Below are 27,659 nucleotides of genomic sequence, written 5' to 3'. Positions count from 1 at the left end.
TCTTCACCTTTTTAAATATACAAGGCAACCCGAAACCAAACCCATACAAATCTAAAATCAAACCAAAATCAGTGCATCCTTGTCGGATCGTGTTTTGAACTTACTCATTCTCACACTAAAACTGACCGATTAACACCCCTAACATATCTCATATTATATACATAACATATTCTTCAATTAAATATACCAAAGTTATTTTTCATTACGTAATCTATACGTCTAGTAATGACCAAACCATTATTGTTTATAGTCTATAACCTATTATTGTTATTGATTATTCATAAATAGGTCATAATATAAATATAAACTATACCAAAGAGAGCTAAAGCAAGACGAAGTGAGATCTTTATCGACTCCATTTTCTAGGTAGCACCATTTCCCCAAATTCCTCAAATAGGGGGAACCACTGTACTGAGACCACTTAAAGTGGCTGGGCCCGACAATAGATAGATTCCACTAAAGCTAGCCCTAACCAGGTGTGCATATTTTGGACCCAGGCCTATCGGGCCCAGGATACTCCCATGCCCATTAGATTTCCCGCTAAATCCTAACATTCGTCTATTTTTTCTTCTTTTTCCCAGAGGAAAAGACCTAGATGTCGTAGAGAACTGAGGAGCAATCACTACGGCGGTACCTGCTTCGCGCCTTGGTCGGAGAAATCACCGGTAGCTGTCGCCTCTAGGTAACTCTCTCACTCCTTCTCAGTTCTGAAAGTTTTTATTCTTCTTCAGATTAACTCTCGCCATTCCAGTTTGTCAATCGGTAATAAGTGTTTCTCTCCCATTCTATCTATTTCCAGTTCCATTTTTTATACACGTATTACCAGCCAAGACAATATATGTATTTCTAGGTAACCAATTGTCCTTGAGCTTTCCATTGTTTAGAAAGAGAGTTTCAAAATGTGAAATGATAGACGCCGTCCTATAAAATGACCGACCAATGAGATGGACTAGAGGTTTGGAATGAAGTCCTTTTTATAATAAATTGCTCTTCAAACTGAGATTCTGATTACTGCAGACACGAGGTACTACTGCTGGGGAATGAGTTTGCATTCAAGGAGGCTATAATAGAGGAGAGGGAGCAAGGAATTAATGATATACAACAAGAAATTGGACAAACAAATGAGATATTTCAGGACCTTGCTATTCTAGTTCATGAGCAAGGAGTGGTGATAGGTAAGGCATAGAAAGTTCCTTGAAGTAATTTTTTTTGTGAACTTCTTACAAACCCTACCCCACAGCCTAGTGCCCACATCCCCCCCTCCCCCCGCGCTCGCAAAACAACAAGACTTTTCTTATCCTATTTGTTCTTTGTGGTGTTGTATATCCTTGGAACAGATGAGATTCAATCAAACGTTGAAGCTTCATCTGCTGCAACAACGCAAGCTAAAATGCTACTTTCGAAGGCTCACAAGAATGTCAAATCTAGATCATTATGGGTAAGTGTTAAATGTAATATAGTATCTTGTACTAGATCGCCTTATTTTTGAGCAAGTTCGCTGTCTGGACTGTAAGATGTTGTTATATCCTTGCTAATAACTACAAGATAGTTGTGATAAATAAGAATAGGTGAAAAGAGTGTGGAATAGAAAGTCTGCATTAGCAATGCTTGCTTACACCATATATACACCTTGCAATAAGAATAGGTTAATGGACCCTTTTAATAAATGAACAATTTGTGGAAACAGATACATAATGTGTAAGATGTAAGGAAAATAGTAAAAGAAAGTTCCTGGACAATCTTTCTTTAGAACTTGGTCTGGTGCTTATTGCTTTTTATTATTTTTGGTACTCTACAGCTTAGTCTACTGATCATCTCCTTTGGTGAAGCTGCTACTGTTGTATAGGAGACTCGTTTCTCTCTAATATTTAATGAATTTTGTACTTACAAAGAAGGATTAAGGGGGGGTGGGGAATGGTAAAATAGAGTCTATCAATTCAGTTCACCTATATATATACTCAAACATACAAAGCAAAATGCAACAATCAGAAGCATAGGCAAATTACTGAAAAATGTTAACCAACATGTGCATCCTTTCAAAAAGCTTTTTCAGTTGCTTCGGTTCTTTTGTAAATTTCTCCTTATTTAAATAGAAAAGAAGGGAAGAAAAGTAGAAGGCATAGTGCATAGTTATTAGAAACTAGACGAAAAAGAAAGGAAATGATTGAGGACACATTAAGAAACTAATTTGCTTTGTTAATTCAAAACCTCAAATCTACATTACAAATGCATAGAATTGGTATGTATGAGTTCTTTTAGCATAATGCATGTTAAGATTTCTTCTGAACTTCTGGATTATGTTTTGATTTGTATTCTTTTAATAATTTTCGTACTAATCTTTGTTTCTCATTCTTCTTTACTTCTCGATTTTTGTAACAGTGTTGGTGGGTATTGGTGATTTTCGTATTAGTGGTGGTCATTCTCCTCCTTTTCCTTATCATATAATGTGTAGTACTTTTTGGCCTTCCTAGAGCGGCGGTGTGGTTGTGGGTGTGACGCAAGTAGTGAATTAACTTATTTTATGTATAATGTGCAGTGTTAACAGCATTTAAAGTTTTGCCTTTGTTTATTATCAAGGATTTTATCTCAGATTTCTTTCATTCTCTCTTTTTCTGAATTTATCTTTTTCTGAATTTATTTTTTTCTGTACTACATTCTACTGGTAAATGAACCTGAATGCATTCAGTTTGTCGGTTTACATTATTGTTAATCCTTTACCTTTATTTTGTTTTTTTCTTCTTTTTTCTGTGTGGAGGAGGGGGGGGGAGGTTTGTAAATGGGGTAACTCTACTGTTATCTGTTAGTGTTGAATTTGTGAAGCTCCACCTTTAAAGCTAAACATCCTAACAAATGAAGTAGGTTGGATAAGGTTGGGAGTATTTCCATGTGTTTCTGTGTGAGAACTTTCCTCCTTTTTTAGGGAATAGTGCCCCAATGAAGCCTTGTTGACCTGGTTCATTGTGTTCAGGTCATACCAATAACCGTAATTCAAATGGTTTACACACACATGCACGCACGAAGAGGGAAGAGAGAAAGAGAGATTGGCCTCATGGGATAGAACTTGAGATAATTATGTAGAATTAATGTGTTCTGGTGTGATAAAGTTGATACTCGAGGATTAAATTCTCTAGCGATTACCAGTGTTTTGTCTACCTCAAGTTGAAGACAATCGGTTTCCTTATTGGTAGTTTTCAAATCAAAGAAGGTATTACAGCTACGAGCACGATTACAGTGTTAGCCGTGTGGCCGGATCTACCCACCGGTGGAGATGACCATTCAATTATTAACAGAGGGGAGAAGGAGGTTTTACCTGTAACCAAGGTAATAAAACTCAGAACTCGATCCTGATTCGACCCTGTGAAAAACCAAGCTTAGTCGAGTTGGTGCATTTTTATTTTTTTTTTAACTCGGTATTTTAGGCCATTTAAATACAATAACACTATCAGATTTTGCAAAAATAAAGTCCGAATCGGAGTTTCAGTTAGTGTGAAGCCAGGACAGACACTTATTTATGTCTAATATCATTTAAGTAAATGCTTTTGTATTTGTATTTCATTGACTTAAGATATTATTCATAAACAAGCAAATACCCTCCTATTTGAATCCAAAAAAATTTGTTAAAAAATAAAATTCCAAAAGGAAAAAAAATCTACCCCCCTTAGTTCAAGAACAAAAATTGGATTTTCAACGATAGATGCAATTTTTAACTTTCTAATGCTGGGTTTTTTTTCAAATATAAAAATTCAATAAATTTAAATATGGTAAAACATTGTTGAAAACCAAAATTATGGTAAAATATTTGTTTGTTTTGATCTCTAAAAAAATATTTTCATTCAGAGCGATTTTGACAGTATTCACGCACACCAAATTCAGTTTAACCAATAAATTTACATATTTTCTACTTGATTGGATCCTGTTCTTAGATAAGAAATTCTGGTTTGGCTTGAGGATCTTTTATTGCATGAAGAAGATTCAAGTTAGGGCTTTCTTGAAGTGCTCGTTAGGTGAAGAACCATTATATGGAGGAGGAGCAACACTTGAGGCTCTACATATTAGTAAATCTTGATGTTTATTTTATGCATTAAGTTTTAATTAATTATTTGGTAACCATGGGATGAGCAAAGAAACCCGAATCGATCTCTTTCCGCTGCACATTCGTTTCCCTCTTTCTATGGAATGGAAAAGAGATGTGTGTTCTTTTCTTGTTTATTTCCCATAAATTTCATGGGACAAGAAAAGAGATGGTTTGGTAAAAATTTTATACCAAACCCTAATTAGTTTATAATTGATTTCCCAATTGCAACCATGGAGGTGATCAGAGATTTCAGTTTTGATCTTTTCAATTCTTGTGAACCCAAGAGATGATCCCATGACTACACCAACACATAACCGCAGAGATGGACGTAGATCTAAAACAGAAGCTGAGTTTGAATGTTGCCTGCAACCGAAAAGGGATAGGGAGCATGAGTGAGGTTGGGATTGCAAGAAAGGGGGTAAGGACTTAGAAACAATGATTCGAAAATGGGATAGAAGTTGATGAAGGCTATCTTTGTTATAGTATAAAGTAAAGTTTATTTGACACCTAAATATGAATAGATGTGTTTGGTATGATTTATAAATCAATATAAACATAAAATCATAAACAACTCAAATTCATAAACAGCTCTTGAGCTGTTTATGATTTATCAGCATAAACTGTCAATATTTATTTATGCGAGTACCATTAATGAACATGTGCAGAATTATTACTTAAGCAGGGGTAAATCAATAAAATTAACGAAAATTAGAACAACACATTGTTTTCTCTCCAACCCCCACTACTCCCCTTACTCTCTTTCAAATTTCAACATATATTTGGGGTGGCAAAACCCAGCTCAAAACGACGAAATCAAGCCGAACCAACCGAAACCAAGGTGAACCCACCAAACCAATATGAGTTTTGGATTAGGCTTTGGTAAAATCGAAACCAAACCGGGTGTTTGAAGCCAATAAGACATCGAAGCAAACTTAAAAAACCGGATTGAAACCAATGTAACCCAGTAAGAGACCAATATCAACTTGCAATTCATTAAAAATATACTTTTTCTTTACGTTTTTAAATATACAAGGCAACCCGAAACCAAACCCATACAAATCTAAAATCAAACCAAAATCAGTGCACCCTTGTCGGATCGTGTTTTGGACTTACTCATTCTCACATTGAAACCGACCAATTAACACCCCTAACATATATCATATTATATACATAATATATTCTTCAATTAAATATACCAAAGTTATTTTTCATTACGTAATCTATACGTCTAGTAATAACCAAATCATTATTGTTTATAGTCCACAACCTATTATCGTTATTGATTATTCATAAATAGGTCATAATATAATTATAAACTATACCAAATAGAGCCAAAGCAAGACGAAGTGAGATCATTATCGACTCCATTTCTTAGGCAGCTCCATTTCCCCAAATTTGTCAAATGGGGGGAACCATTGTACCGAGACCACTTAAAGCGGCTGGGGCTCACAATAGATAGATTCCACTAAAACAAGCCCTAACCAGGTGTGCATATTTTGGACCCAGGACTATCGGGCCCAGGATACTTCCATGCCCATTAGATTCCCGCCAAATCCTAACATTCGTCTCTTTTTTCTTCTTTTCCCCAGAGGAAAAGCCCTAGATGCCGTAGAGAACTTAGGAGCAATTACTACGCGGTACCTGCTACGCGCCTTGGCCGGAGAAATCACCAGTAGCTGTCGCCTCTAGGTAACTCTCTCATTCCTTCTCAGTTCTGAAAGTTTTTATTCTTCTTCAGATTAACTGTCTCGCCGTTCCAGTTTGTCAATCGGTAATAAGTGTTTCTCTCCCTTTCTATCTATTTCTGGTTCCATTTTTTATACATGTATTATCAGCCAAGACAATATATCTGTTTCTAGGTAACCAATTGTCCTTGAGTTTTCCATTGTTTAGAAAGAGAGTTTTAGAATGTGAAATGGCAGACGCCGTCAGAGGTTTGGAATGAAGTCCTTTTTATGATCAATTGCTCTTCGAGCTGAGATTCTGATTAGTGCAAACAAGAGGTACTACTGCTGGGTAATGAGGTTGCATTCAATAAGGCTATAATAGAGGAGAGGGAGAAGGGAATTAATGATATACAACAAGAAATTGGACAAGCAAATGAGATATTTCGAGACCTTGCTGTTCTAGTTCATGAGCAAGGAGTGGTAATAGGTAAGGCACAAAAAGTTCCTTGAAGTAATTTTTTTTGTGAACTTTTTACAAACCCTACCCCACTGCCCACTGCCCACATCCCCCCCCCCCCCGCGCTCGCAAAACAACAAGCCTTTTCTTATACTATTTGTTCTTTGTGGTGCTGTATATCCTTGGAACAGATGACATTCAATCAAACATTGAAGCTTCATCTGTTGCAACAACGCAAGCTAAAATGCAACTTTCAAAGGCTCACAAGAATGCCAAATCTAGATCATCATGGGTAAGTGTTAAATGTAATATAGTATCTTGTACTGGATCGCCTTATTTCTGAGCAAGTTCGCTCTCTGGACTGTAAGATGCTGTTATATACTTGCTGATAACTACAAGATTGTTGTGATAAGTAAGAATAGGTGAAAAGAGTGTGGAATAGAAAGTCAGCATTAGCAATGCTTGCTTACACCATGTATACACCTTGCACATGCATATGTTAATGGACCCTTTTAATAAATGAATACTTTGTGGAAACAGATACATAATGTGTAAGATGTAAGGAGAATAGTAAAAGAAAGTTCCTGGACAATCTTTCTTTAAAACTTGGTCCGGTCCTTATTGCTTTTTAATATTTTGGGTACTCTACAGCTTAGTCTACTGATCATCTCCTTTGGTGAAGCTGTTACTATTGTATAGGAGACTCTTTTCTCTTTAATATTTAATGAATTTTTAACTTACAAAGAAGGATTAAGGGGGGGTGGGGAATGGTAAAATGGAGTCTATCAATCCAGTTCACATATATATATACTCAAACATACAAAGCAAAATGCAGCAATCAGAAGTATAGGCAAATTACAGAAAAATGTTAACCAACATGTGCATCCTTTCAAAAAGCTTTTTCAGTAGCTTCGGTTATTTTGTAAATTTCTCCATATTTAAATAGAAAAGATGGAAAGAAAAGTAGAAGGCATAGTGCATAGTTATTAGAAACTAGACGAAAAAGAAAGGAAACGATTGAGGACACATGAAGAAACTAATTTGCTTTGTTAATTCAAAACCTCAAATCTACATTTCAAATGCACAGAATTGGTATGTATGAGTTCTTTTAGCATAATGCATGTTAAGATTTCTTCTGAAGTTCTGGATTCTGTTTTGATTTGTATTTTTTTAGTAATTTTTGTACTAATATTTGTTTCTCATCCTTATTTACTTCTCTGTTTTTGTAAACAGTGTTCGTGGGTACTGGTGATGTTCGTATTAGTGGTGGTCGTTCTCCTCCTTTTCCTTATCATATAATGTGTAGAACTTTTTGGCCTTCCAAGAGCGGCGGTGTGGTTGTGGGTGTGATGCAAGTAGTGGATTTACTTATTCTATGTATAGTGTGCAGTGTTAATAGCATTTAAAGTTTTGCCTGTGTTTATTATCAAGGATTTTATCTCAGTTTTCTTTCATTCTCTCTTTTTCTGAATTAATTTTTTTCTGTACTACATTCTACTGGTAAATGAACCTGAATGCATTCAGTTTGTTGGTTTACATTATTGTTAATCCTTTACCCTTATTTTTTTTTTTTCTACTTTTTTTTTGTGTGGAGGAGGTGGGGGGGAGGTTTGTAAATGGGGTAACTCTACTGTTACCTGTTAGTGTTGAATTTATAAAGTTCCACCTTTAAATCTAAATATCCTAACAACTGAAGTAGGTTGGATAAGGTTGGGAGTGTTTCCACTTGTTTCTGTATGAGAACTTCCCTCCTTTTTTAGGGAATAGTGTCCCAATGAAGCCTTGTTGACCTGGTTCATTGTGTTCAGGTCATACCTATAACCGTAATTCAATTGGTTTACATACGCTTACACGCACAAAGAGGGAAGAGAGAGAGAGGGATTGGCCTCATGGGATAGAACTTGAGATCACTATGTAGAATTAATGTGTTTTGGTGTGATAAAGTTGATACTCGAGGATTAAATTCTCCAGCGATTACCAGTGTTTTGTCTACCTCAAGTTGAAAACAGCCGGTTTCCTTATTGGTAGTTTTCAATTCAAAGAAGTTATCACAGCTGGGAGCACGTTACAGTGTTAGCCGTGTGGCCGGATCTACCCATTGGTGGAGATGACCATTCAATTATTAACAGAGGGGAGAAGGTGGTTTACCTGTAACCAAGGTAGTAAAACTCAGAACTCGATCCCGACTCGACCTTGTGAAAAACCGAGATCTCAGTCGAGTTGGTGTATTTTTGTTTTTTTAAACTCGAAACCTAGTGTCGGTGGGTTTTAAACATAGTTTGGGTCTAAAACTTGGTACTCAACATATTTTAGGCCATTTAAATACACTGTCACTATCAGATTTTGCAAAAACAAAGTCCAAATAGGAGTTTCAGTTAGTGTGAAACCAGAACAGACACTTATTTATGTCTAATATCATTTAAGTAAATGCTTTTGTATTTGTATTTCATTGACTTAAGATATTATTCATAAATAAGCAAATATCCCCTATTTGAATCCAATAAAAATTGTTAAAAAATCAAATTCTAAAAGGAAAAAAAATCTACCCCTCAGATCAAGAACAAAAATTGGATTTTCAACGGTAGGTACAATTTTCAACTTTCTAATGCTTGGGTTTTTCTTAAATATAAAAATTTCATAAATCTAAATATAGTAAAACATTACTAAAAATCAAAATTAGAGTAAAATATTCATTTGTTTTGATGTCCAAAAAAATATTTTCATTCAAAGCGATTTTGATAGCATTCACACACACCCTGAGCCCAATCTGGACCCGACCCTGATCTACCAGCCCGAAAGGCAGGTCTGGGTTGAGTTTTTGGCTGACCCTAGCAGTGTCGGGTCGGGTCAGGGATAAGACCCCGGCCTTAGCCCGGCCCGGCCCGGACCCAACCCTAAATTAGTTATAAGTATATATTGGTAAAAATACCAAAATGCCCATAAGAGATAATAACCGTAACCCATATTCCGATTATTCCCTTTTCGTTTTACCTTTCAATCTTCTTCTTCATTCATGAGAAAGCCACCGCTGGAGTACTTCACCTTTCATTCTTCTTCTTCACCTTTCATTCTTCATCTTCATCCACGAGAAAGCCGCCGCTCGAGTGCTCGACTAGCAGTCTGCCTTCTTCTTCCTCGGTTCCTCCTTCCCAGATTTGCATCAAGGTATGTAAAAAAGAGTAAGATTAGTCGTCTATTTCTCACCTGCTTCCTTCGTGTGCGTGTGTTTTTGCGTGACTATGATTTTCTGTCCCATCCACCTCCTCCCCTTCTCTCTCTCTCTCTGCGAAGAAGGAAAGGTGGACTTCGGGCCACCCAGTAGAGCCAAGTTCAACCAGATGCATTAATAGTCCACTGAATCTTGAAAACCAAACAGTTGAAATAGAAAAGAGAACCATTTTTTATGTGAGAATGAACAAGTAGCGGGTTTCTTTCAGGGTTTCCCAGTTTAACTATATAGTTTTCACAGAAACGAAAACAAATTTAGCAAATTCTAAAGAAAATAAGTATAATTTATTCTTTTAACTTAAATCCTACCAAGTTTAATCACACCAAGATTGACAATATATATATAGAGAGAGAGACTTAATTATCTTCTTCTTCTTCATTAGGCAGAGTTAGTTAACCCAGAGAGCAAAAACCTTGTTGTAGAGAGTACTTGAATGAAAGTAAGTAGTTGGTATTTTCTAGGAATCCCACCCCTACCCAGTACCTTGTGATATCTGTGTCATTTCCGGCTTCTGCGGGCTGGTTTTTTTTTTTTTTTTTGGGGGGGGGGGGGGTTAAGATACAGAGTGAGATGACTTGCACGAAACAATTCCCTAGCTTCAATATCATATTAAAGTGTCAATTTGTGTAATATTCTGATATTAATTGGATTTTAACTTTTACTTTCTTTTCAATCGATAAGCTTCAATTTAAACCCTGACTTCAGTTTTACCTTACTGGCCAATATTTCCTACATCATTTGACTGCCTTTAGAGCTCATCGATCTTATGTGTTTACTTGTTATATTTGAGTGCCTTATGATCTTAATAAAATAAAATAAAAATTAAGAAAAATTTGAGAACGATATATGGTCAAGATATCATATTCAAATCTTCAACTAATTAAAGTCAGTTTATTTATTCATGGTTAAAAATTAAGAAAAATTTTCTAGGGATCCCACCCCTACCCAGTGTAAAATAAAAACTGGAATAGTCTCACATTTAGGACGATTGAAAACTGGAATAGCCCAAAATAGGGTCAAGACAGGGTCAATCAGGGCCAACCCGACCTTGCCCGACCCTATCAGGGTCGGGTCGGGCCGGGCCGGGCCGGGTTAGGGGAAACCTTGGCAGGGTTGGGTCAGGGTTGAGGGTTTCTTGACCCTGCTAGGGTTGGGTCAGGGTCAGGGTTTAGGGTCAGGGTCAGGGTCAGGGTAAGGGTTTAGGCAGGTCCGGCCCAACCCGACCCATTGACACCCCTAGGTTTTAGAAACCCTAGTTTCTACTTGATTGGATCCTGTTATTAGAAAAGAAATTATGGTTTGGCTTGAGGATCTTCTATTGCATGAAGAAGATTCAAGTTAGGGCTTTCTTGAAGTGCTCGTTATGGGAAGAACCATTGTATGGAGGAGGAGCAACACTTGAGGCTCTACATATTAGTAGATCTTAATGTTTATTTTATGCATTAAATTTTAATTAATTATTTGGTAACCATAGGATAGAAAAATGAACCCAAATCGATCTCTTTCCGCTGGGCATTCGTTTCTCTTTTTCTATGCGATGGAAAAGAGATGTGTGTTCTTTTCTTGTTTATTTCCCATAAATTTCATGGGACAAGAAAAGAGATGGTTTGGTAAAAATTTTATACCAAACCCTAATTGGTTTATAATTGATTTCCCACAGGCAACCATGGAGGTGATCAGAGATTTCAACTTTGATCTTTCCAATGCTTGTGAACCCAAGAGATGATCCAATGACTACACCAACACATGACCACAGAGATGGACGGAGATCTGAAACAGAAGCTGAGTTTGAATGTTGCTTGCAACCGAAAAGAAAGGGATAGGGAGCATGAGTGAGGTTAAGATTGCAAGAAAGGGGGTAAGGACTTGGAGACGATGAGTCGAAAATGGGATAGAAGTTGATGAAGGCTATCTTTGTTATAGTTTTAATTTAAATTTATTTGACACATAAATATGAATAGATGTATTTGGTATGATTTATAAATCAATATAAACATAAATTCATAAACCGCTCTTTAGCTGTTTATGATTTATCACCATAAACTGTTAATATTTATTTATGCGGGTACCATTAATGAACATGTGCAGAATTATTACTTAAGTAGGGGTAAATCAGTAAAATTAACGAAAATTAGAACAACACATTTTTTTCTCTCCAACTCCCACCACTCCCCCCACCCTTTTTCGAGTTTCAACATATATTAGGGGTGTCAAAACCTAGCTCAAAACGACGAAATCAAGCTGAACCAGGTGAAACCAAGGTGAACCCACCTAACCAATATGAGTTTTGGATTGGGGTTTTGTGAAATTGAAACCAAACCGGGTGTTGGAAGCCAATAAGACATCGAACCGAACTTAAAAAATCGGATTGAAACCAATGTAACCCGGTAAGAGACCAATATCAACTTGAAATTCATAAAAAATACACTTTTTTTCACGCTTTTAAATATGCAAGGCAACCCGAAACCAAACCCATACGAATCCAAAGTCAAACCAAAATCAGTGCACCCATGTTGGATCATGTTTTAGACTTACTCATTCTCACACTAAAACTGACTGAATAACACCCCTAACATATATCATATTATATACATAATATATTCTTCAATTAAGTATATCAAAGCTGTTTTTCATTACGTAATCTATATGTCTAGTAGTACCCAAACCATTATTGTTTATAGCCCATAATCTATTATCATTATTGATTATTCATAAATAGGTCATAATATAAATATAAACTATGCCAAAAAGAGCCGAAGGAAGACGAAGTGGGATCATTATCGGCTCCATTTCCTGGGCAGCTCCATTTCCCCATGTTCCTCAAATAGGGGGAACCATTCTACCGAGACCACTTAAAAACGGCTGTAATGTAGTCCTAGGTAGGAATAGTCCCACTAGGAGCCAGGGAATGGGGTCACACACTAGGGCTGGCCGATTGGGACAGCATAGGCTAAGTTAGGGTAGAATTAGGGTTAAAACTAGGGGTTTGAGTTAGGACTTTATGTAGTAATGACATGCAGGTTTTTAGGAAGCTAATGGTAAAGGTTTAATTAGGATTGAATAAGAAATTAAGATTCTGGAATTCTAGGGTTAGGGTTTCGGGTTTTAGGAATGAAAGGAATGAAGGGATTTAGGGTTTCTAGGGGGAAACAGGTCAAGGGCTTCTGGCCGAGTGTCACAGATGTGGGGAAGGTGATTCGGTTGGAGTTTGGTGAGGTTTGGCTGGCTGGTTAGGTCTAGATAGGTTTTAGGGTTTTAGGTCTTAATGGTGAGGGAGGGAATTAGGGTTTTTAATGGACAGTTGTGGCTGCTGGTTGGGTCGAGTGGAGGAACTGATATGGGGAGGCTATGGTCTAATTTGTGATGAACATGGATGAGGGATGAACGCTGGAATGTAATTAGAGAAACTAGGGTTTGGGAAAATTGATTAGGTTAGATGGAGGAAGAAGAAAGGAAGAAAACAGTTGCAGAAATTTGTAAACTTACTGGAATTGCAGAACTTCAATGGCAGCAACCTTGAAGAGCTTGATTGAAGGAGAAGATGGACCTCCCGATCTACGAGATGCAAGGAGTCGCCGGATTCCTCCTGCCCTAGCCCTTGATATTACTCACAAGGGGATCCTTGATATTACCCAAAGGAACACTCTCAAAGAGCAACGATCGGCAGTCATAAGCGGACATAGAGAAACGAAAATTTTAAAACATAATAGGTGGGGAGCCTCCCTCGAAATATCTATTTATAATAAAAGGGGGGGGGGCAAAAGGCCTTACAAATAATCAATCTAAAAGCAAATCCTAGTCAGATTAGGAGTGGGATCCTAATCTGAATCCTAATCACAAACATAAAACATAATAGACTTATACTCTAAATAGGAGTATAAGCTTAAACAAATAAAATAAAAAAAACACCTATCCCTCTAAAATCGTGGAGGGAGAACTTAAGAAAATAAATATAAAAAGACTGTTTTAACCCTATCATATGAAAAGTAAAAAGGCTCCAACGAAAATCAAAGAACAGCCAATTAAATCATGGTTTCAGCTTCTGCATCAACTCTCCCCGACTTAGAAACATTCATCTCCGATGAATGGGTGAAATCTATGCAACGCTCTGGCAACTTGGGGCTGAGCTTGTTGACTTCATGAATGGGAGTCCACATACCATGCTTGTGTGAAGAAACTCGTCCACGAACCTTGTGATGAGGAGGAGGAAATAACATGTGGGCAGCAGCTTCAACACTTCCCTGGCAGAATTTTGTTGAAGTTATAACAGTGGGAATATGGTCTTCAAGTCGTGGGGCCTTCTCTTTGAAGAACCAAGGGGGCATCACAAAATCAATGTTCAACCTCCATAGGGTCTTCAATATTTATAACCTTCTCATTCAGCCCCACCTCTTCAAGAACAGCAACTTGCTTGATACTGTCTCCTTGTGAAATGTTCCAAATTACCTTGTCACCATCAATCGCATCATCCATGAGAACTGGAGCAATTGTATGGACGCCTTGAGCACCACCATCTAAATCTTCAAGGTGACGGTCTAAGTCTTCATCACTATCAGGGGGTAGTGCATATATGCCATGCTCATCATGCTCTTCAGAGGTTTCCTCTACCTTGGCAGCCACATGAACAGGTCTATGCTTTTGTGGGCAATCTTTGGCATAGTGCCCAAGTTCATTGCAATGGAAACACTTGTGGGGTTCATTACTGTCCATGGGAGCTTTACCTCTATGATCAGCACGTGAAGGACGGGAAGAACTACCAGCGGAGTAGCCTGATTGAGTAGGACCAGCAGTAGAATTTCCAGTTCAATTGTGACTAGTGGTAGTAGACTTGAATGCTGAAAAAGTTTTGACAGTACCCTCAGTGGAAGAATCAAATCCTCTATTCCCAACCAATAATTCTTCAGCCTTCAATGCCTTCTCAAAACAGTCCTTGATTTCCAGAACATCAACAACTCCAATAGCTCTAATAATATCATATCTCAATCCCAACCGAAATCGGGACAATATCTGAGTAGCACTTTCTATTGTGTCAGTGCGAGATGAGAGAGAGTCAAACTTTTGCATGTACTCGGATACAGTCATGTTCCCTTGACGAAGGGAGTTGAATTGATCTTGCATCTGAGCGGTATAGTGTCTTGGTAAGTACTTCTCTTTCAAATCATACTTCATATCCTCCCAGTTGGTAGGTGCTTTACCTTCACGTTCCATGTCCCGCTCTGCCTTGCGCCACCATTCTCGAGCAGAGCCAATTAGTTTAGTGCGTGCCAATCTCATCTTTCGGTCTTCAGGCAAATCATACCAGTCAAAGTAATCATCTAGGGCAGCAAGCCAGTCATAGAATTTTTGTGGATCACCATGCCCATCATACTCTTTCAATTCTAGCTTGACCTTCTGTGTATCGTACCGCCGGTTAGTAGCTTCATCTCCAGTGAAGTAGGACCTCAAATATTCCTCAAAGTTAGGTCTTCGAGGTGCTTTAGTAGTTCTGTCCTTGTCTTCTCTGTAGTCATCTCTATCATACCTACGTCGATCCCTGTAGTCTCGATCATGTCTAGACTGATCTCTGTGGTCCCTGTGACGTCTGGGATGATCTTTGTGATGTTCATCCCTTCCCAGAGTTCTATGAACTTCCGAACGGACTTGGAGTCTATCCTTCTCTACGTATAGAGGGTTGTTTACAATAGGCATAGCTTGCCTTTGTTCCATGGCTGTCATTCGATCACTAAGAGCTTGCTAGTCTGTGGAGATCTTCTGCAGCATAGTCATGATTGTAGCAAGGGAATCGGGTGGGGGTGGTTGTGTAGGATACACAGCAGGGCTGCCATGTCCTTCCATAGCTTTGATACCAATTAATGTAGTCCTAGGTAGGAATAGTCCCACTAGGAGCCAGGGAATGGGGTCACACACTAGGGCTGGCCGATTGGGACAGCATAGGCTAAGTTAGGGCAGAATTAGGGTTAAAACTAGGGGTTTGAGTTAGGGCTTTATGTAGTAATGACATGCAGGTTTTTAGGAAGCTAATGGTAAAGGTTTAATTAGGATTGAATAAGAAATTAAGATTCTAGAATTCTAGGGTTAGGGTTTCGGGTTTTAGGAATGAAAGGAATGAAGGGATTTAGGGTTTCTAGGGGGAAACAGGTCAAGGGCTTCTGGCCGAGTGTCACAGATGTGGGGAAGGAGATTCGGTTGGAGTTTAGTGAGGTTTGGCTGGCTGGTTAGGTCTAGATAGGTTTTAGGGTTTTAGGTCTTAATGGTGAGGGAGGGAATTAGGGTTTTTAATGGACAGTTGTGGCTGCTGGTTGGGTCGAGTGGAGGAACTGATATGGGGAGGCTATGGTCTAATTTGTGATGAACATGGATGAGGGATGAATGGTGGAATGTAATTAGAGAAACTAGGGTTTGGGGAAATCGATTAGGTTAGATGGAGGAAGAAGAAAGGAAGAATACGATTCAGAAATTTGTAAACTTACTGGAATTGCGAGACTTCAATGGCGGAACCTTGAAGAGCTTGATTGAAGGAGAAGATGGACCTCCCGATCTGCGAGATGCAAGGAGTCGCCGGATTCCTCCAGCCCTAGCCCTTGATATTACTCACAAGGGGATCCTTGATATTACCCACAAGGAACACTCTCAAAGAGCAACAGCCACGTCATAGCAAACAGATAGAGAAACAAAAATTTTAAAACATAATAGGTAGGGGAGCCTCCCACGAAATATCTATTTATAATAAATGGGGGGGGGGGCAAAAGGCCTTACAAATAATCAATCTAAAAGCAAATCCTAGTCAGATTAGGAGTGGGAATTCCTAATCTGAATCCTAATCACAAACATAAAACATAATAGACTTATACTCTAAATAGGAGTATAAGCTTAAAAAAAATAAATAAAAAAAACACCTATCCCTCTAAAATCGTGGAGGGAGAACTTATGAAAATAAATATAAAAAGACTGTTTTAACCCTATCATAAGAAAAGTAAAAAGACTCCAACGAAAATCAAAGAACAACTAATTAAATCATGGTTTCGGCTTCTGCATCAGGCTGGGCCCGACAATAGATAGATTCCACTAAAGCAAGCCCTAACCAGGTGTGTATATTTTGGACCCAGGCCTATCGGGCCCAGGATACTCCCATGCCCATTAGATTTCCCGCCAAATCCTAACATTCCTCTCTTTTTTATTCTTTTTCCCCGAGGAAAAGCCCTAGATGCCGTAGAGAACTGAAGAGCAATCGCTACGGCGGTACCTACTTCGCTCCTTGGCCGAAGAAATCATCGGTAGCTGTCGCCTGTAGGTAACTCTCTCACTCTTTTTCAGTTCTGAAACTTTTTATTCTTCTTCAGATTAACTGTCTCGCTGTTCCAGTTTGTCAATCGGTAATAAGTGTTTCTTTCCCTTTCTATCCATCTCCGGTTCCATTTTTTATACACGTATTACTAGCCAAGACAATATATATGTTTCTAGGTGTTGCGTCAAGAAATCGTTGAGCGGTCCTGCGAGTACAGTTACCTGCAAGTGGACCAAAGGGGTCAACAGAGAGAACCGGTGTGGTTCCGTCCTAGGGCTCTCCGATGCCAAAGTTAGATCTCCTGGCGCAAATAAATGAATAGTGATTATTCAATATGAGTTTTTATGTCCCCTGATGGGGTTGTGTACCTTGCCTTTTATAGTAGTATATGGTGGTGTGGAGAGTCCCAGTTTGATGGCGATTGTGCCGTTGAGTAGATAGAGGCCCTGGGTAACGGGGCTCTATCCTGATTGACCATCTCCCCGCGGGAGGGAGTGTCCTGGTGGTATCAAGATCCTTGGTGGATAGATACCCACGTGTGGTGATAACGTCATTGGTGCTTGAATCCATATGGGTGACGTGACTTCTAAGCGGTGGCCTAGAGTCCTGGTGGTGACATTAGTCTGTAGTGATACGGTCGGGTCATAGGTGAGTAGCCCCGATGTTCGTGCACCTCATGTCTGTGCCCATGATGCCGTGCCTAGGTGCAGGCCATGCCTGAGTGAGAGGCCGCGCCTGGGTGTGGCCACGCCTAGGTGAGGCCGCGCCTGGGTGAGAGGCCGCCTGGGTGTGGCCGTGCCTAGGTGAGGCCGCGCCTGACTGGTGGCCGCTGGGTGTAGGCCGCGCCTGGGTGAGAGGCCGCGCCTGGGTGTGGCCACGCCTAGGTGAGGCCGCGCCTAGGTGAGAGGCCGCGCCTGGGTGTGGCCATGCCTAGGTGAGGCCGCGCCTGAGTGGTGGCCGCTCTTGGGTAAGGCCGCGCCTTGGTGAGGCCGCGCCCGGGTGGTGAGACCCCGGTTCGTTCCCCTTGGTTTTGGAGCGGGTCGCCCTGTGACACATGGCGGCCGCTGATTGGTCCGATGAATATTGGATGTATCATTTGCCCCCCACTCTCTTGGGATAGGATGTCCAAGAGAGTAGATGCCTTTACATAGTGAGGGGTCCACTACGAATAGACTTTCTTTGCGGGGCTTGCCTGTAAATCTAGTAATGAGGTAGGAGAGGTTGGGGGTTCAAACCTTTCCTCCTGCACTTTTTCATCTTTTGTTTTTTGTAGATATATGTTCCTCTCCTTCACTTTCTCTTCTTTCACTTCTCATTTCTCTTTCTTGCTTTTTGTCTCCCATTTTGCTCTTCTTTAACTTTTCCTTTGCATTCCACTTTTTGCCTTTTGTCCTCTTTTTGGTGCCCACCATGTGTTTGTCTTTGGGTCACCTAAACTAGTATCCATTTTTGCTTGATTTTGGGTCCTTGTGTTTGCTTTGTGCTCACTTGGTGTCTTGTTTGCTGGGAGGGCTTGAGTGGTGCTTGGCTTGAGTGCTTTGCCTCTGGTGGTCTCTCTCACTTAATCGTGCTAGTGGTGTGGCCTCGTTGTCGTGTGCCTGCCTCCCCGTGCGATCACCTTCCCCCTGAGGTAAGTTCGATCCCTTATCTTTCTTTTCTTTTTTTTTTTTGTTGTAGGGCGGCGTCTAGGTAAGGCCGCGCCTACGGGTGTGGCCGCGCCTGGGGTGGCCGCGCCTACTGGCGCGAGGCCACTCCTGGGTCGCCACTCTTGTGGGGCGTGAGGCTGCGCCTATGGGGCGTGAGGCCGATCCTGGGTGGCCGCTCTTACAGGCATGGGGCCGCACTTGGGGTGACCACCCCTGCGGGTGTGAGGTCGCCTGGTTACCGCGCCCGGGTGGCCGCCGCCTGCGGGTGTGAGGCCTCGCCTATGGTGGCCGCGGCGTGGGTGTGATGGACCCTCACGCTTCTTCACTTTTCTTCTTCTTGTCTGTGATGGATCTGCTGTTTATACTTTGCAAGTGGCCTTCATTTCATTTTTTCTTGCTAGCTTCTGGGAGATCGCTTTCTCGATTAAGTAGTTCATTCCTCTCTTGTCCTTCATGTCGTTCCCGGGTGACCTTGGCCCTGCTTCAGTCGGGGTTGGATCTTCAGAGGAGCGTTCCCCAGGATTGCCTTCTTCTGTGGGTACTCCATCCTCTATACCCTCTCCTAGTGCTATTGATGGAGGTGTGGGACCTTCTAGTGTCTCCGGTCCCAGTAGGGATCGTCGGTCCTCTGGGGCGGCATCCTCAGCCTCCGGTCCTGCTGATAGGTTGGGCCCTGTTGCTAGCATCTTGTCACCTTCTGACTTGGTCTCCCTCCGTGAGGAGTTCCATATTCCCGCTGAGGTCATGTTGCGTACTCCTGGGCCTGGCGAGTATGCCTTCTCTCACCGTGCGGATGAGATCTGTCTCTACCGTTCCTTTTTTCTCCAGGGCCTTCGCCTTCCTATCCCTCGCTTTGTCGAGTTAGTGTTAGAGCATTGGCACCTCACCCCTGGGCAGGTGTTGCCCAACTCTTGGAGGGTGATCTTGGGTTTCTATGTCTTCTTCGCCCGCCTGGGGCGTGCCGCCACTGTTCCCCTGTTCTCCCACTTTTATCTGTTGAAGAAGGGGAACCATGGATATTATCACTTTGCTCGCCGCGTGCTCAAGGGGCCCTATGCCTCTGTGGAGCTTCTCACAGGGATCACTAGCAACGTGAAGTATTGGAGGGATCGCTTCTTTTTTACCACGGTCCCCCGATGCCCACTACGGACAGTTAGGGAAGTTATTGACCTCAAGAGGGTCAATCAGGGGCTTGAGCTGAGTGATTTTGAGGGTGACTCCCTCAAGCTGTGCCTGGGTCGCGATCCGTTCCACGTCTAGGAGTTGGACTCGGAGACCTTCCTGTCCCTCTGGAAGCTGAGTCCTGGTAAGAGCACTGTCTTTTGTACTTGATTGGCATGTTGGTATTTGAATATATGTCATCTGATTGGTTGGGCGGTCTATGCAGTGGATATGCGTCCGGACTTCAGTTTGCTCCGTGGCAATCTGCGGAGGAAGGCCGCTTCTCAGGGTGGTCCATCTGCTGGAGTGACCGATGTTGGTGGTGCTTCTGCGCCTGTGGTTGTTGGAGCGAAGCGGAAGGGTGGTCTAGGACATGCCCACGTGACGAGCTCTGGTGTGCGTGTCCTCCTTCCCCGTACTTCTCCGATGATGATGGCGTTTCGGGCTCTGTGCCTCTGCCTCCCTCTGTCGCCCCTTAGGGTCTTACATGTGCCCCTCTCGAGGGGAAAGGTGTGAGTTCCTCTGGTGGTACTGCCACTGATCTTTCCACGCTGGATGAGTCCCTGGTGATCACCTTGGGCGTGTCGGAGGGCTCGACCTTGGCCGGAGCCGGTGTGTCGCTGGAGTGGGTGGACAGGGGCAGGCTCCCTACCGCGAGGGTGGCCTTGCAAAGGCTTAGCGATGTTTGTCTGGCCCAGACTCTCTACCATGATATGGCTTCGGTGAGTTATCCCTTTTTTGTCTCGTCATGTTCATTGCTCCATTTATTCTTAGATTGTTTTATCGCTCGCCATGTTGATTGTAGGTCCATCACCGTGTTGCTGAGGCGGTGCTTCGATTGGAGGGTCACGCTTCTCGTGAGGTGCAGATATAGCGCACCCTGCGTGACGTGGAGAGGGAGCTCCAGGGACAGATCGATGCCCGTGAGAGGGCCGAGGTCGACGCTCAGAGGGCGTCGGGGGAGCTCGCGGTGGAGTCCGGGAAGCTCCTGGAGGTGTCTGAGGAGCTATGTGTGACCTCTGTTGGTGCGGCCGAGAGCTCGGCTAGGGCTCTTGCCTTAGAGGAGGAGCTTCATTCATTGAGGGGAAGGCATGAGGCGGAGCTGGCATCTGCAGGTGAGCGAGCTGTGGCTGAGTTCCAGGCGTCCTCTGTGTTCTCGTCTGCTGTATCAGGCGCAGCTTCAGCCCGCCTATGAGGGAGGGGTCCGGGACTTAGCCGCTTGTGTCCTGGAGGTGACCCCCGATTATGACTTCTCTGTCTTGGGGTTCTCTGAGTTTACTGCGGCGCTTCCGGGTGTAGCGGTGGTGGAGAGCGTTCCGGTGTCAGAGGTGGAGGCTGCCCTGTCTGAGGGGGGTGCTGCTGCGCGTCTTCTTAAGGTGGACATGATGTCTCCTGCTGGGTCGGAGGTGACCCACCACTTTGTGGTCCCTTGACCCTACGGCCGTACCGATCCTGTAGACGTCTCAACCTTTTTCTTTTTTTGAACTTGAGTTGTAACTATTATGACTTTTCTATGTGATCGTTTTTGCTTTTCTTTGATTGCATTGTCTCCTGGTGATTGTTTGCACGTTGATGCTCTCTGACCCTTGATAGTCATGGGATTTTGGTAGTGGCGTTGCGCCTTGGTGATCCTTGGACCTTGGTGGGTTAACGCCTTAGGCGTAGAGCCTCAGTGTTAGCATGACGCCTTAGGCATGAAGCCTTAGTGGTGGCATGACGCCTTAGGCATGAAGCCTCAGTGGTGGCACATTGCCTTAGGCATACAGCCTCAGTGGTGGCATGATGCCTTAGGCATGAAGCCTCAGTGGTGGCATGTTGCCTTAGGCATAAAGCCTTAGTGGTGGCATGACGCCTTAGGCCTGAAGCCTCAGTGTTGGCATGTTGCTTTAGGCATAAAGCCTCAGTGGTGGCATGACACCTTAGGCCTGAAGCCTTAGTGGTGGCATGACGCCTTAGGCATGAAGCCTCAGTGGTGGCATGTTGCCTTAGGCATAAAGCCTCAGTGGTGGCATGACGCCTTAGGCCTGAAGCCTCAGTGTTGGCATATTGCCTTAGGCATAAAGCCTCAGTGTTGGCATGTTGCCTTAGGCATAAAGCTCAGTGGTGGCATGACGCCTTAGGTATGAAGCCTCAGTGGTGGCATGACGCCTTAGGTATGAAGCCTCAGTGGTGGCATGTTGCCTTAGGCATAAAGCCTCAGTGGTGGCATGACGCCTTAGGCCTGAAGCCTCAGTGGTGGCATGTTGCCTTAGGCATAAAGCCTCAGTGGTGGCATGACGCCTTAGGCCTGAAGCCTCAGTGTTGGCATGTTGCCTTAGGCATAAAGCCTCCGGGGTGGCGTGGTGCCTTGATGTAGTGGTAGTGATTCGATTGAGTGGTAGAAGAAGACAAGTATTCTGAAACATCTCTTTATTTTGAATGAAATTCAAATTGACCTTGAAACAGATGATGTCGTCATCTATCTCTGCTGCATTATTACTACACTATCACTCTTCTGATTGCTACTCTTGATGGAGCTGTTTGCTTCTCGGTAATACTTCTTCGGATGTTCGAGTTCCAAGTACGGTCTACCTTCTTGCCCCTGAGTCTTCGCGGTAGGTCCCTGGACGTATCCGCTTGGAGACTATGTAGGGTCCTTCCTAGTTGGCTGATAGCTTCCCTGCCTTCTGTGGCTGTGATGCACTTGCCCTCCGTAGGACTAAATGTCCCTGGTGGAATAGCCTTTCCTTGACCCTGGCATTATAGTACCTGGCAATATGTTGCTGGTAGGCGACGTTCCTTTGTAGTGCTCTCTCACAGACCTCATCTATAAAGTTTAGGTTCGCCCGTAGTCCGTCGATATAGGTACGTTCGTTGAAGTACAGAACCCTATGGGACGTGGCGTAGACCTCTACTGGCGCCAATGCTTCAGTGCCATATGCTAGGCGGAATGGGCTCTCTCCTATGGGTGTTCGTACTGTAGTTCGGTATGCCCACAGGACACTTGGTAGCTCTTCGACCCATTTTCCTTTGGCTCCCTCTAGCCTTTTCTTGACTCCTTCCAGTAGTGTTCTGTTGGTGACCTCCACCTGACCATTGGCCTGTGGGTATGCTACCGACACAGGCCGATAGTCGATGTTGTAGCTGTGACAGAATGCTTGGAATTTGGGGTTATTGAATTATATGCCGTTGTCTGAGACGAGGATCTGTGGTACCCCAAACATGTAGATGACGTCGTCGCGGACGAACTTCTCCATCTCTGTCTCTGTTATCTTGGCCAAGGGTTTAGCTTCGACCCACTTGGTGAAGTAGTCAATCGCGACGACCAGGTACTTTCTGTTTCCGGTCTTGCGGTGAAGTTGCCTAAGATGTCTAGTCCCCACATGCAAAAGGTATGGGGTTGTGGATTGATGTCGGCTTGGTGGCGGGTAGATGGGTCTTGGGCGAACAACTGACATTGCTCGTACTTCTTGGCATATTGGATGGCCTCCTCTTGCATTCGTGGCCAGTATAGTCCCTGGCGGAGGATTTTGTAGGCTAGGGCTCGTCCCCCCATGTGGCTTCCACATATCCCCTCATGGACTTCGGCTGGCGTACTTTGCCCCATTGGGTCCTAGGCGCCGGAGTAGTGGTCTTTGTTGCCCCGCTTGTACGATGCCCGTCTAGGGCGGTGTACTTTGCAGCTCTCATCCCGATCTTCCTTGCCTCGGCCTTGTCTTACGGTAAGACGCGTCGGTCTGGAGGTAGTTGAGTAGAGGGTCCATCCAGCTAGGTCCCTCCTCGATTTCGTTAACCTGCTTTTCCTTATACGTTGGCTCATGCAGGATCTCAACATAGACTGCGCTAGCCAAATTTCGGAGTTCCTCATTGGCTAGCCTGGATAGGGCGTCGACGGCGGCGTTCTCATCCCTGGGAACTCGAACCATCTCGAACTTCACGAAACCCTCGATCCATACTTGAGCACGTGCTAGGTACGATGCCATCTTATCATCTTTCGCCTCATACTCTCCATTACCTGATTCACCACGAGTTGGGAGTCTCTCCAGGTGGATAGGTGTGTGACTTGGATGGCTCTGGCCACCCGGAGTCCAGCTAGTAATGCCTCGTATTCCGCTTCATTATTGGATGCTTGGAAGGTGAATCGGAGAGCATATTGGATACGAAATCCTTCGGGGCTGGTTAATTGAGACCAGTGCCGCTTCCCGCCGCATTACTCGACCCGTCCACGAACATGTCCCACGATCTGTGATCCTTCTCCTCGGGCTCCCCTGTTTTTTATTCGATCTCAGACAGGGTACACTCTGCAATGAAATCTACAAGAGCCTGGCCTTTGATGGCTGTCCTTGGTTGGAACCTGATGTCATGCTCACTTAACTCCACCGCCCATGCTATCAATCGCCCGAGAGACGCGTCCTCAAGCTTGCAAGATCTTCTTCGTAGGTAGGTCTCGCGAGGACTATGATGGTATGGGCTTGGAAGTATGGTCGTAGCTTCCTGGCTGCTATTACCAATGCATAGGCTACCTTCTCGATCCTAGTGTACCTGGTCTCTGCATCGATCAAAATATGGTTGATGTAGTTGATGGGCTTCTAGACTTTGTCTTCTTCCTTCAGCAGTACTGCGCTGACCACGACAGGGGTGGCGGCCAGGTAGAGCTACAACTCTTCGTTAGGTTCTGGTTACCCAAGCAGTGGTGGGCTCTTTAGGTACTCCTTCAATTCTCCGAACGCCTTCTGGCACTCTTCCGTCCATGTGAAATCTTTAAGGCTTCGGAGGTTCTTCAACGTTTTGAAGAATGGTAAGCACTTATCACCTGATTGTGACACGGACCTGAAAAGGGCGGCGACCCTTCCATTCAACCTCTGCACTTCCCTGACCGTCCGAGGAGGTGCCATCTCTTGGATGGCCTTTATCTTGGATGGGTTGGCTTCTATTCCACGGACTGAGACCATGAACCCCAGGAATTTTTTGGACGTTACACCGAAGGCGCACTTTGCAGGGTTTAGCTTCATCTGGTTCCTCCTCAGTACTGTGAATGCTTCCTCTAGGTCGGTCAGGTGTTGGTTGGCGTGGATGCTTTTCACGAGCATGTCATCCACATATACCTCCATGTTGCGCCCGATCTGCTCCTTGAACATCTTGTTGACCATCCTCTGATAGGTGACCACTGCATTCTTTAACCTGAACGGCATGACGTTGTAGCAGTAGTTCTCTTTGTCCGTCCGGAATGCGGTGTAGGACTCATCACCCTCATACATGAGGATCTGGTTGTATCCGGAGTAGGCATCCATGAAACTCAGCATCTCATGGCCGACGGTGGCATCGATCAGTAGGTCGATCCTGGGCAGTGGGTACTCATCTTTTGGGCATGCCTTATTCAGGTCGGTGTAGTCGACACACATCCTCCACTTCCCACTTGGCTTTGGTACCATGACCACGTTGGCGAGCCAGGTTGGGAACTTCTCCTTTCTGATGAACCCTTATTGGCTTAACTTCTCGACCTCCTCCTTGATTGCTGCTTGTCGGTCGAGGGCGAAGTTACGCAGCTTCTGTTGAATGGGCTTCCTGGTTGGGTCGACATGTAGTCGGTGTTCCGCTATGGAACGTGGTATTCCCGACATGTCGGAGGTTGACCATGCGAAGACATCCATGTTCGCTTGGAGGAGGTGTCCAAGCCCTTCTTTCTGTTCCTTGCTTAGCAGCGAGCCGACCTGAACGAGCTTGGAGGGGTCGTCCCGGCTGAGGGGCCATGGGATGAGGTCTTCCACTGGCCTTCCCCTTCTCTCTGTCAGTTCATCTCTCTGGTCATCGACCATGCTCTCTAGCAGAGGCCATTCCACGGTGTTACCATTGTTCTTTTTCACGAAGGTGGCGTAGCACTCCCGCTTTCTTCGATCTCCTCGGACTTCGCCTACCCCATTCTCGGTGGGGAACTTCATCTTCAGGTGAAGTGGTGATATGACTCCTCTAGGGCTCAGTCGGTGATGGTCGCCCTAAGAGGCCGTTGAAGGATACCACGAACTTGACTACCATGAAATTCACCATGATGGTTACTTGTTGAGGGTGTACCCCGAAGGTGACGGGTAGTTCTATGGTACCTCTGATGGAGGCGGTGGCACCTGAGAATCCATGAAGGTAAGTGGGCTCTGGTTTGAGCTAGTCGTCCCCGAACTTGAACTGTCGATAGGCGTCCAAGGAGAGTACGTCAACAGACGCCCCTGTGTCTATCAGTACTTTGTGTACAGGCCAGTTGGCTACCTCCACTTGTACTACCAGGGCATCTTCATGCGGGAAGTTTAGTCCTTCCAGGTCTTCATCCGAGAAGGAGATCACCGCCTCGATCTTGGCTATCTTACTTGGCTTCTCTGCCACTCTCATGAACCTGGCATGAGCTTTGGCTTTTCTAGTGGACTCTTGCCCCGGTCCTCCAAGTATGGTGAGGATAGGAGGTCCCTTGGTGCCACTAGGTTCTGTCGCATCTCTCCGCTCTTCTGGGTGGTCTCTCTCTCGATCTGTTCTTCTTTCTTCTTGTCTCGGTTCCACTCTGTCTCCGTCGCCACCTCTATCTCCTTGGCCTGAGCGGTTGTCACGTCTCCCCTTCACATACTTGTTCAAGCTTCCTGCTCTTACCAGTTGTTCTATCTCTCTCTTCAATTGATAGCACTCCTCTGTGTCGTGCCCATTCTCTTTATGGAAGAGACAATATTTGTTAGGGTTTCGCTTCTCTGGCCCTGCTAGCATGGGTCATGGCCAATGGAGTAGGTCACGGTCTTGGATCTGCATGAGTATCTGGGACCTGGTGGTGTTCAGTGGTGTGAACTCAGGGGTGTTTGCCCTCTCACTTCTCTCTGGGCGACGGTCTGTCCTCCTAGATGGGCGGTCGCTCTTCTCTTATCGACGCTCTATCCTTGACCTCTTACCCTCTTTGTGGTCATCAGGTGCTGACCTCTTGTTGTCCTGTGGCTTGGCCTCGATTATTTTATTTCTAGCTTGTAGTACCTCGGCCATATTTGCAAACTCGTTACACTGCTCCAGGAGCTCTTTCATAGTCCTAGTCTCATGACGTGTCAGGTCCTTGATCAAGTCCAAATCCCTGATGCCTCCTGCTAGGGCTGCATGTTGTGTCTGGTCATCCAAGTCTCGAACCTCCAGGGACTCCTTGGTGAACCTGCTAACGTATTCCCTGAGAGATTCCCCAGGGTTCTGTACCACGTTCAGTAGATTGACGGTGGTCTTCTTCTGCTTGACACTACTTTGGAAGCGGGTGACGAACTGTTCGCATAGCTCTGCGAACGAGTATATAGACCTCGATCGTAGCCTGGAGAACCATGATGTGGCTGCTCCCTTGAGGGATGCAGGGAATGCCCGACAGGAGACCACGTCCGACCCACCATACAGCGTCATCATGCCGTTAAAGTAGTTGATGTGGTCATTAGGGTCAGTGGAACCACTGTAGAGTTCAAAGGTGGGTAGTCGAAACCTGGAAGGTAGCGTGGCTGACATGATCTCCGTCGAGAATGGGTGTTGTCCGGGTATAGAATGTGTCTCGCCTTTGGTCTGCTTCCTCAACCCTTCCAGCTTCTCATCCAGGTCGTGGAGTCTTTGATCGAGCTCCTCGTCCCGTGACTGTCCCTCATGCCTGGCCAGACGTTCGTTGCGACCCCGTTCATGCTCTCTCCTGGATGTCCCCTCCCGCCTTGAGTGTTGGCGGGATGGTGAATGGTCATGCCGTGATGAACCCTGTCGTGAAGGTGAGGGGCTTTCTTCTCTGTAGGTCTGGCTTCGTCGTGGTATGTGACCTTCTTCAAGTCGCCCGTCGAACACAGACCTCCGGACCGATCTCTGCGGGCTAGACACCCTCGCCCTGGGTGTTGGCGTCCTCCCACGTTCTGACCGTGGCGAGGGGTCTCTTGTTCTCCTGGGATGCTGAGAAGGCTCCCCCCGCTGCGGAGTGGGGGTTGCCCGTTGCGCAAGTCTCTCTGATCTCACGCCCCTGGGAGATAATCTCCTAGGGTTCGGCTCTTGTCGAGGTACGGACTCCACCCTTGCTGATGGTGAAGTCCTTCGACGGTGAGACGTCGCACGCTGTGTCAAGTATTCTCGAAAGAGTCGTTGTTCATCGTGGATCTGTCGTTGCAGGTCGTTGATCTGACCCACAGT

General features: G+C 44.2%; 1 protein-coding gene across 1 annotated transcript; it reads left to right on the top strand.

The window, feature by feature from the left end:
* Nucleotides 1–4,397: 4,397 nt before the first annotated feature.
* LOC122643463 (syntaxin-22-like) lies at nucleotides 4,398–6,682 on the top strand. The gene is made up of 4 exons (XM_043837081.1): nucleotides 4,398–4,493; nucleotides 5,814–5,846; nucleotides 6,067–6,229; nucleotides 6,391–6,682. Exons 1-4 carry the CDS (start codon nucleotides 4,398–4,400, stop codon nucleotides 6,540–6,542), a joined length of 444 nt encoding a protein of 147 aa, XP_043693016.1. The 3' UTR covers nucleotides 6,543–6,682.
* Nucleotides 6,683–27,659: the final 20,977 nt, after the last annotated feature.

The sequence above is a fragment of the Telopea speciosissima genome, chromosome 10 (assembly GCF_018873765.1).
Source record: "Telopea speciosissima isolate NSW1024214 ecotype Mountain lineage chromosome 10, Tspe_v1, whole genome shotgun sequence".
NCBI lineage: Eukaryota > Viridiplantae > Streptophyta > Magnoliopsida > Proteales > Proteaceae > Telopea > Telopea speciosissima.
The sequence above is the reverse complement of the archived record's forward strand: the minus strand, read 5'-3'. Positions and strand labels throughout refer to the sequence as shown.

Bases quoted from the DNA above. Each gene is read 5' to 3' on its own strand.
- LOC122643463 (XM_043837081.1), top strand. From the start codon at position 4,398: ATGGACGTAGATCTAAAACAGAAGCTGAGTTTGAATGTTGCCTGCAAC. The intron at 5,847-6,066 runs GTAATAAGTGTT...GATTCTGATTAG, and splicing joins CCGTTCCAGTTTGTCAATCG to TGCAAACAAGAGGTACTACT. The intron at 6,230-6,390 runs GTAAGGCACAAA...TCCTTGGAACAG, and splicing joins TGAGCAAGGAGTGGTAATAG to ATGACATTCAATCAAACATT.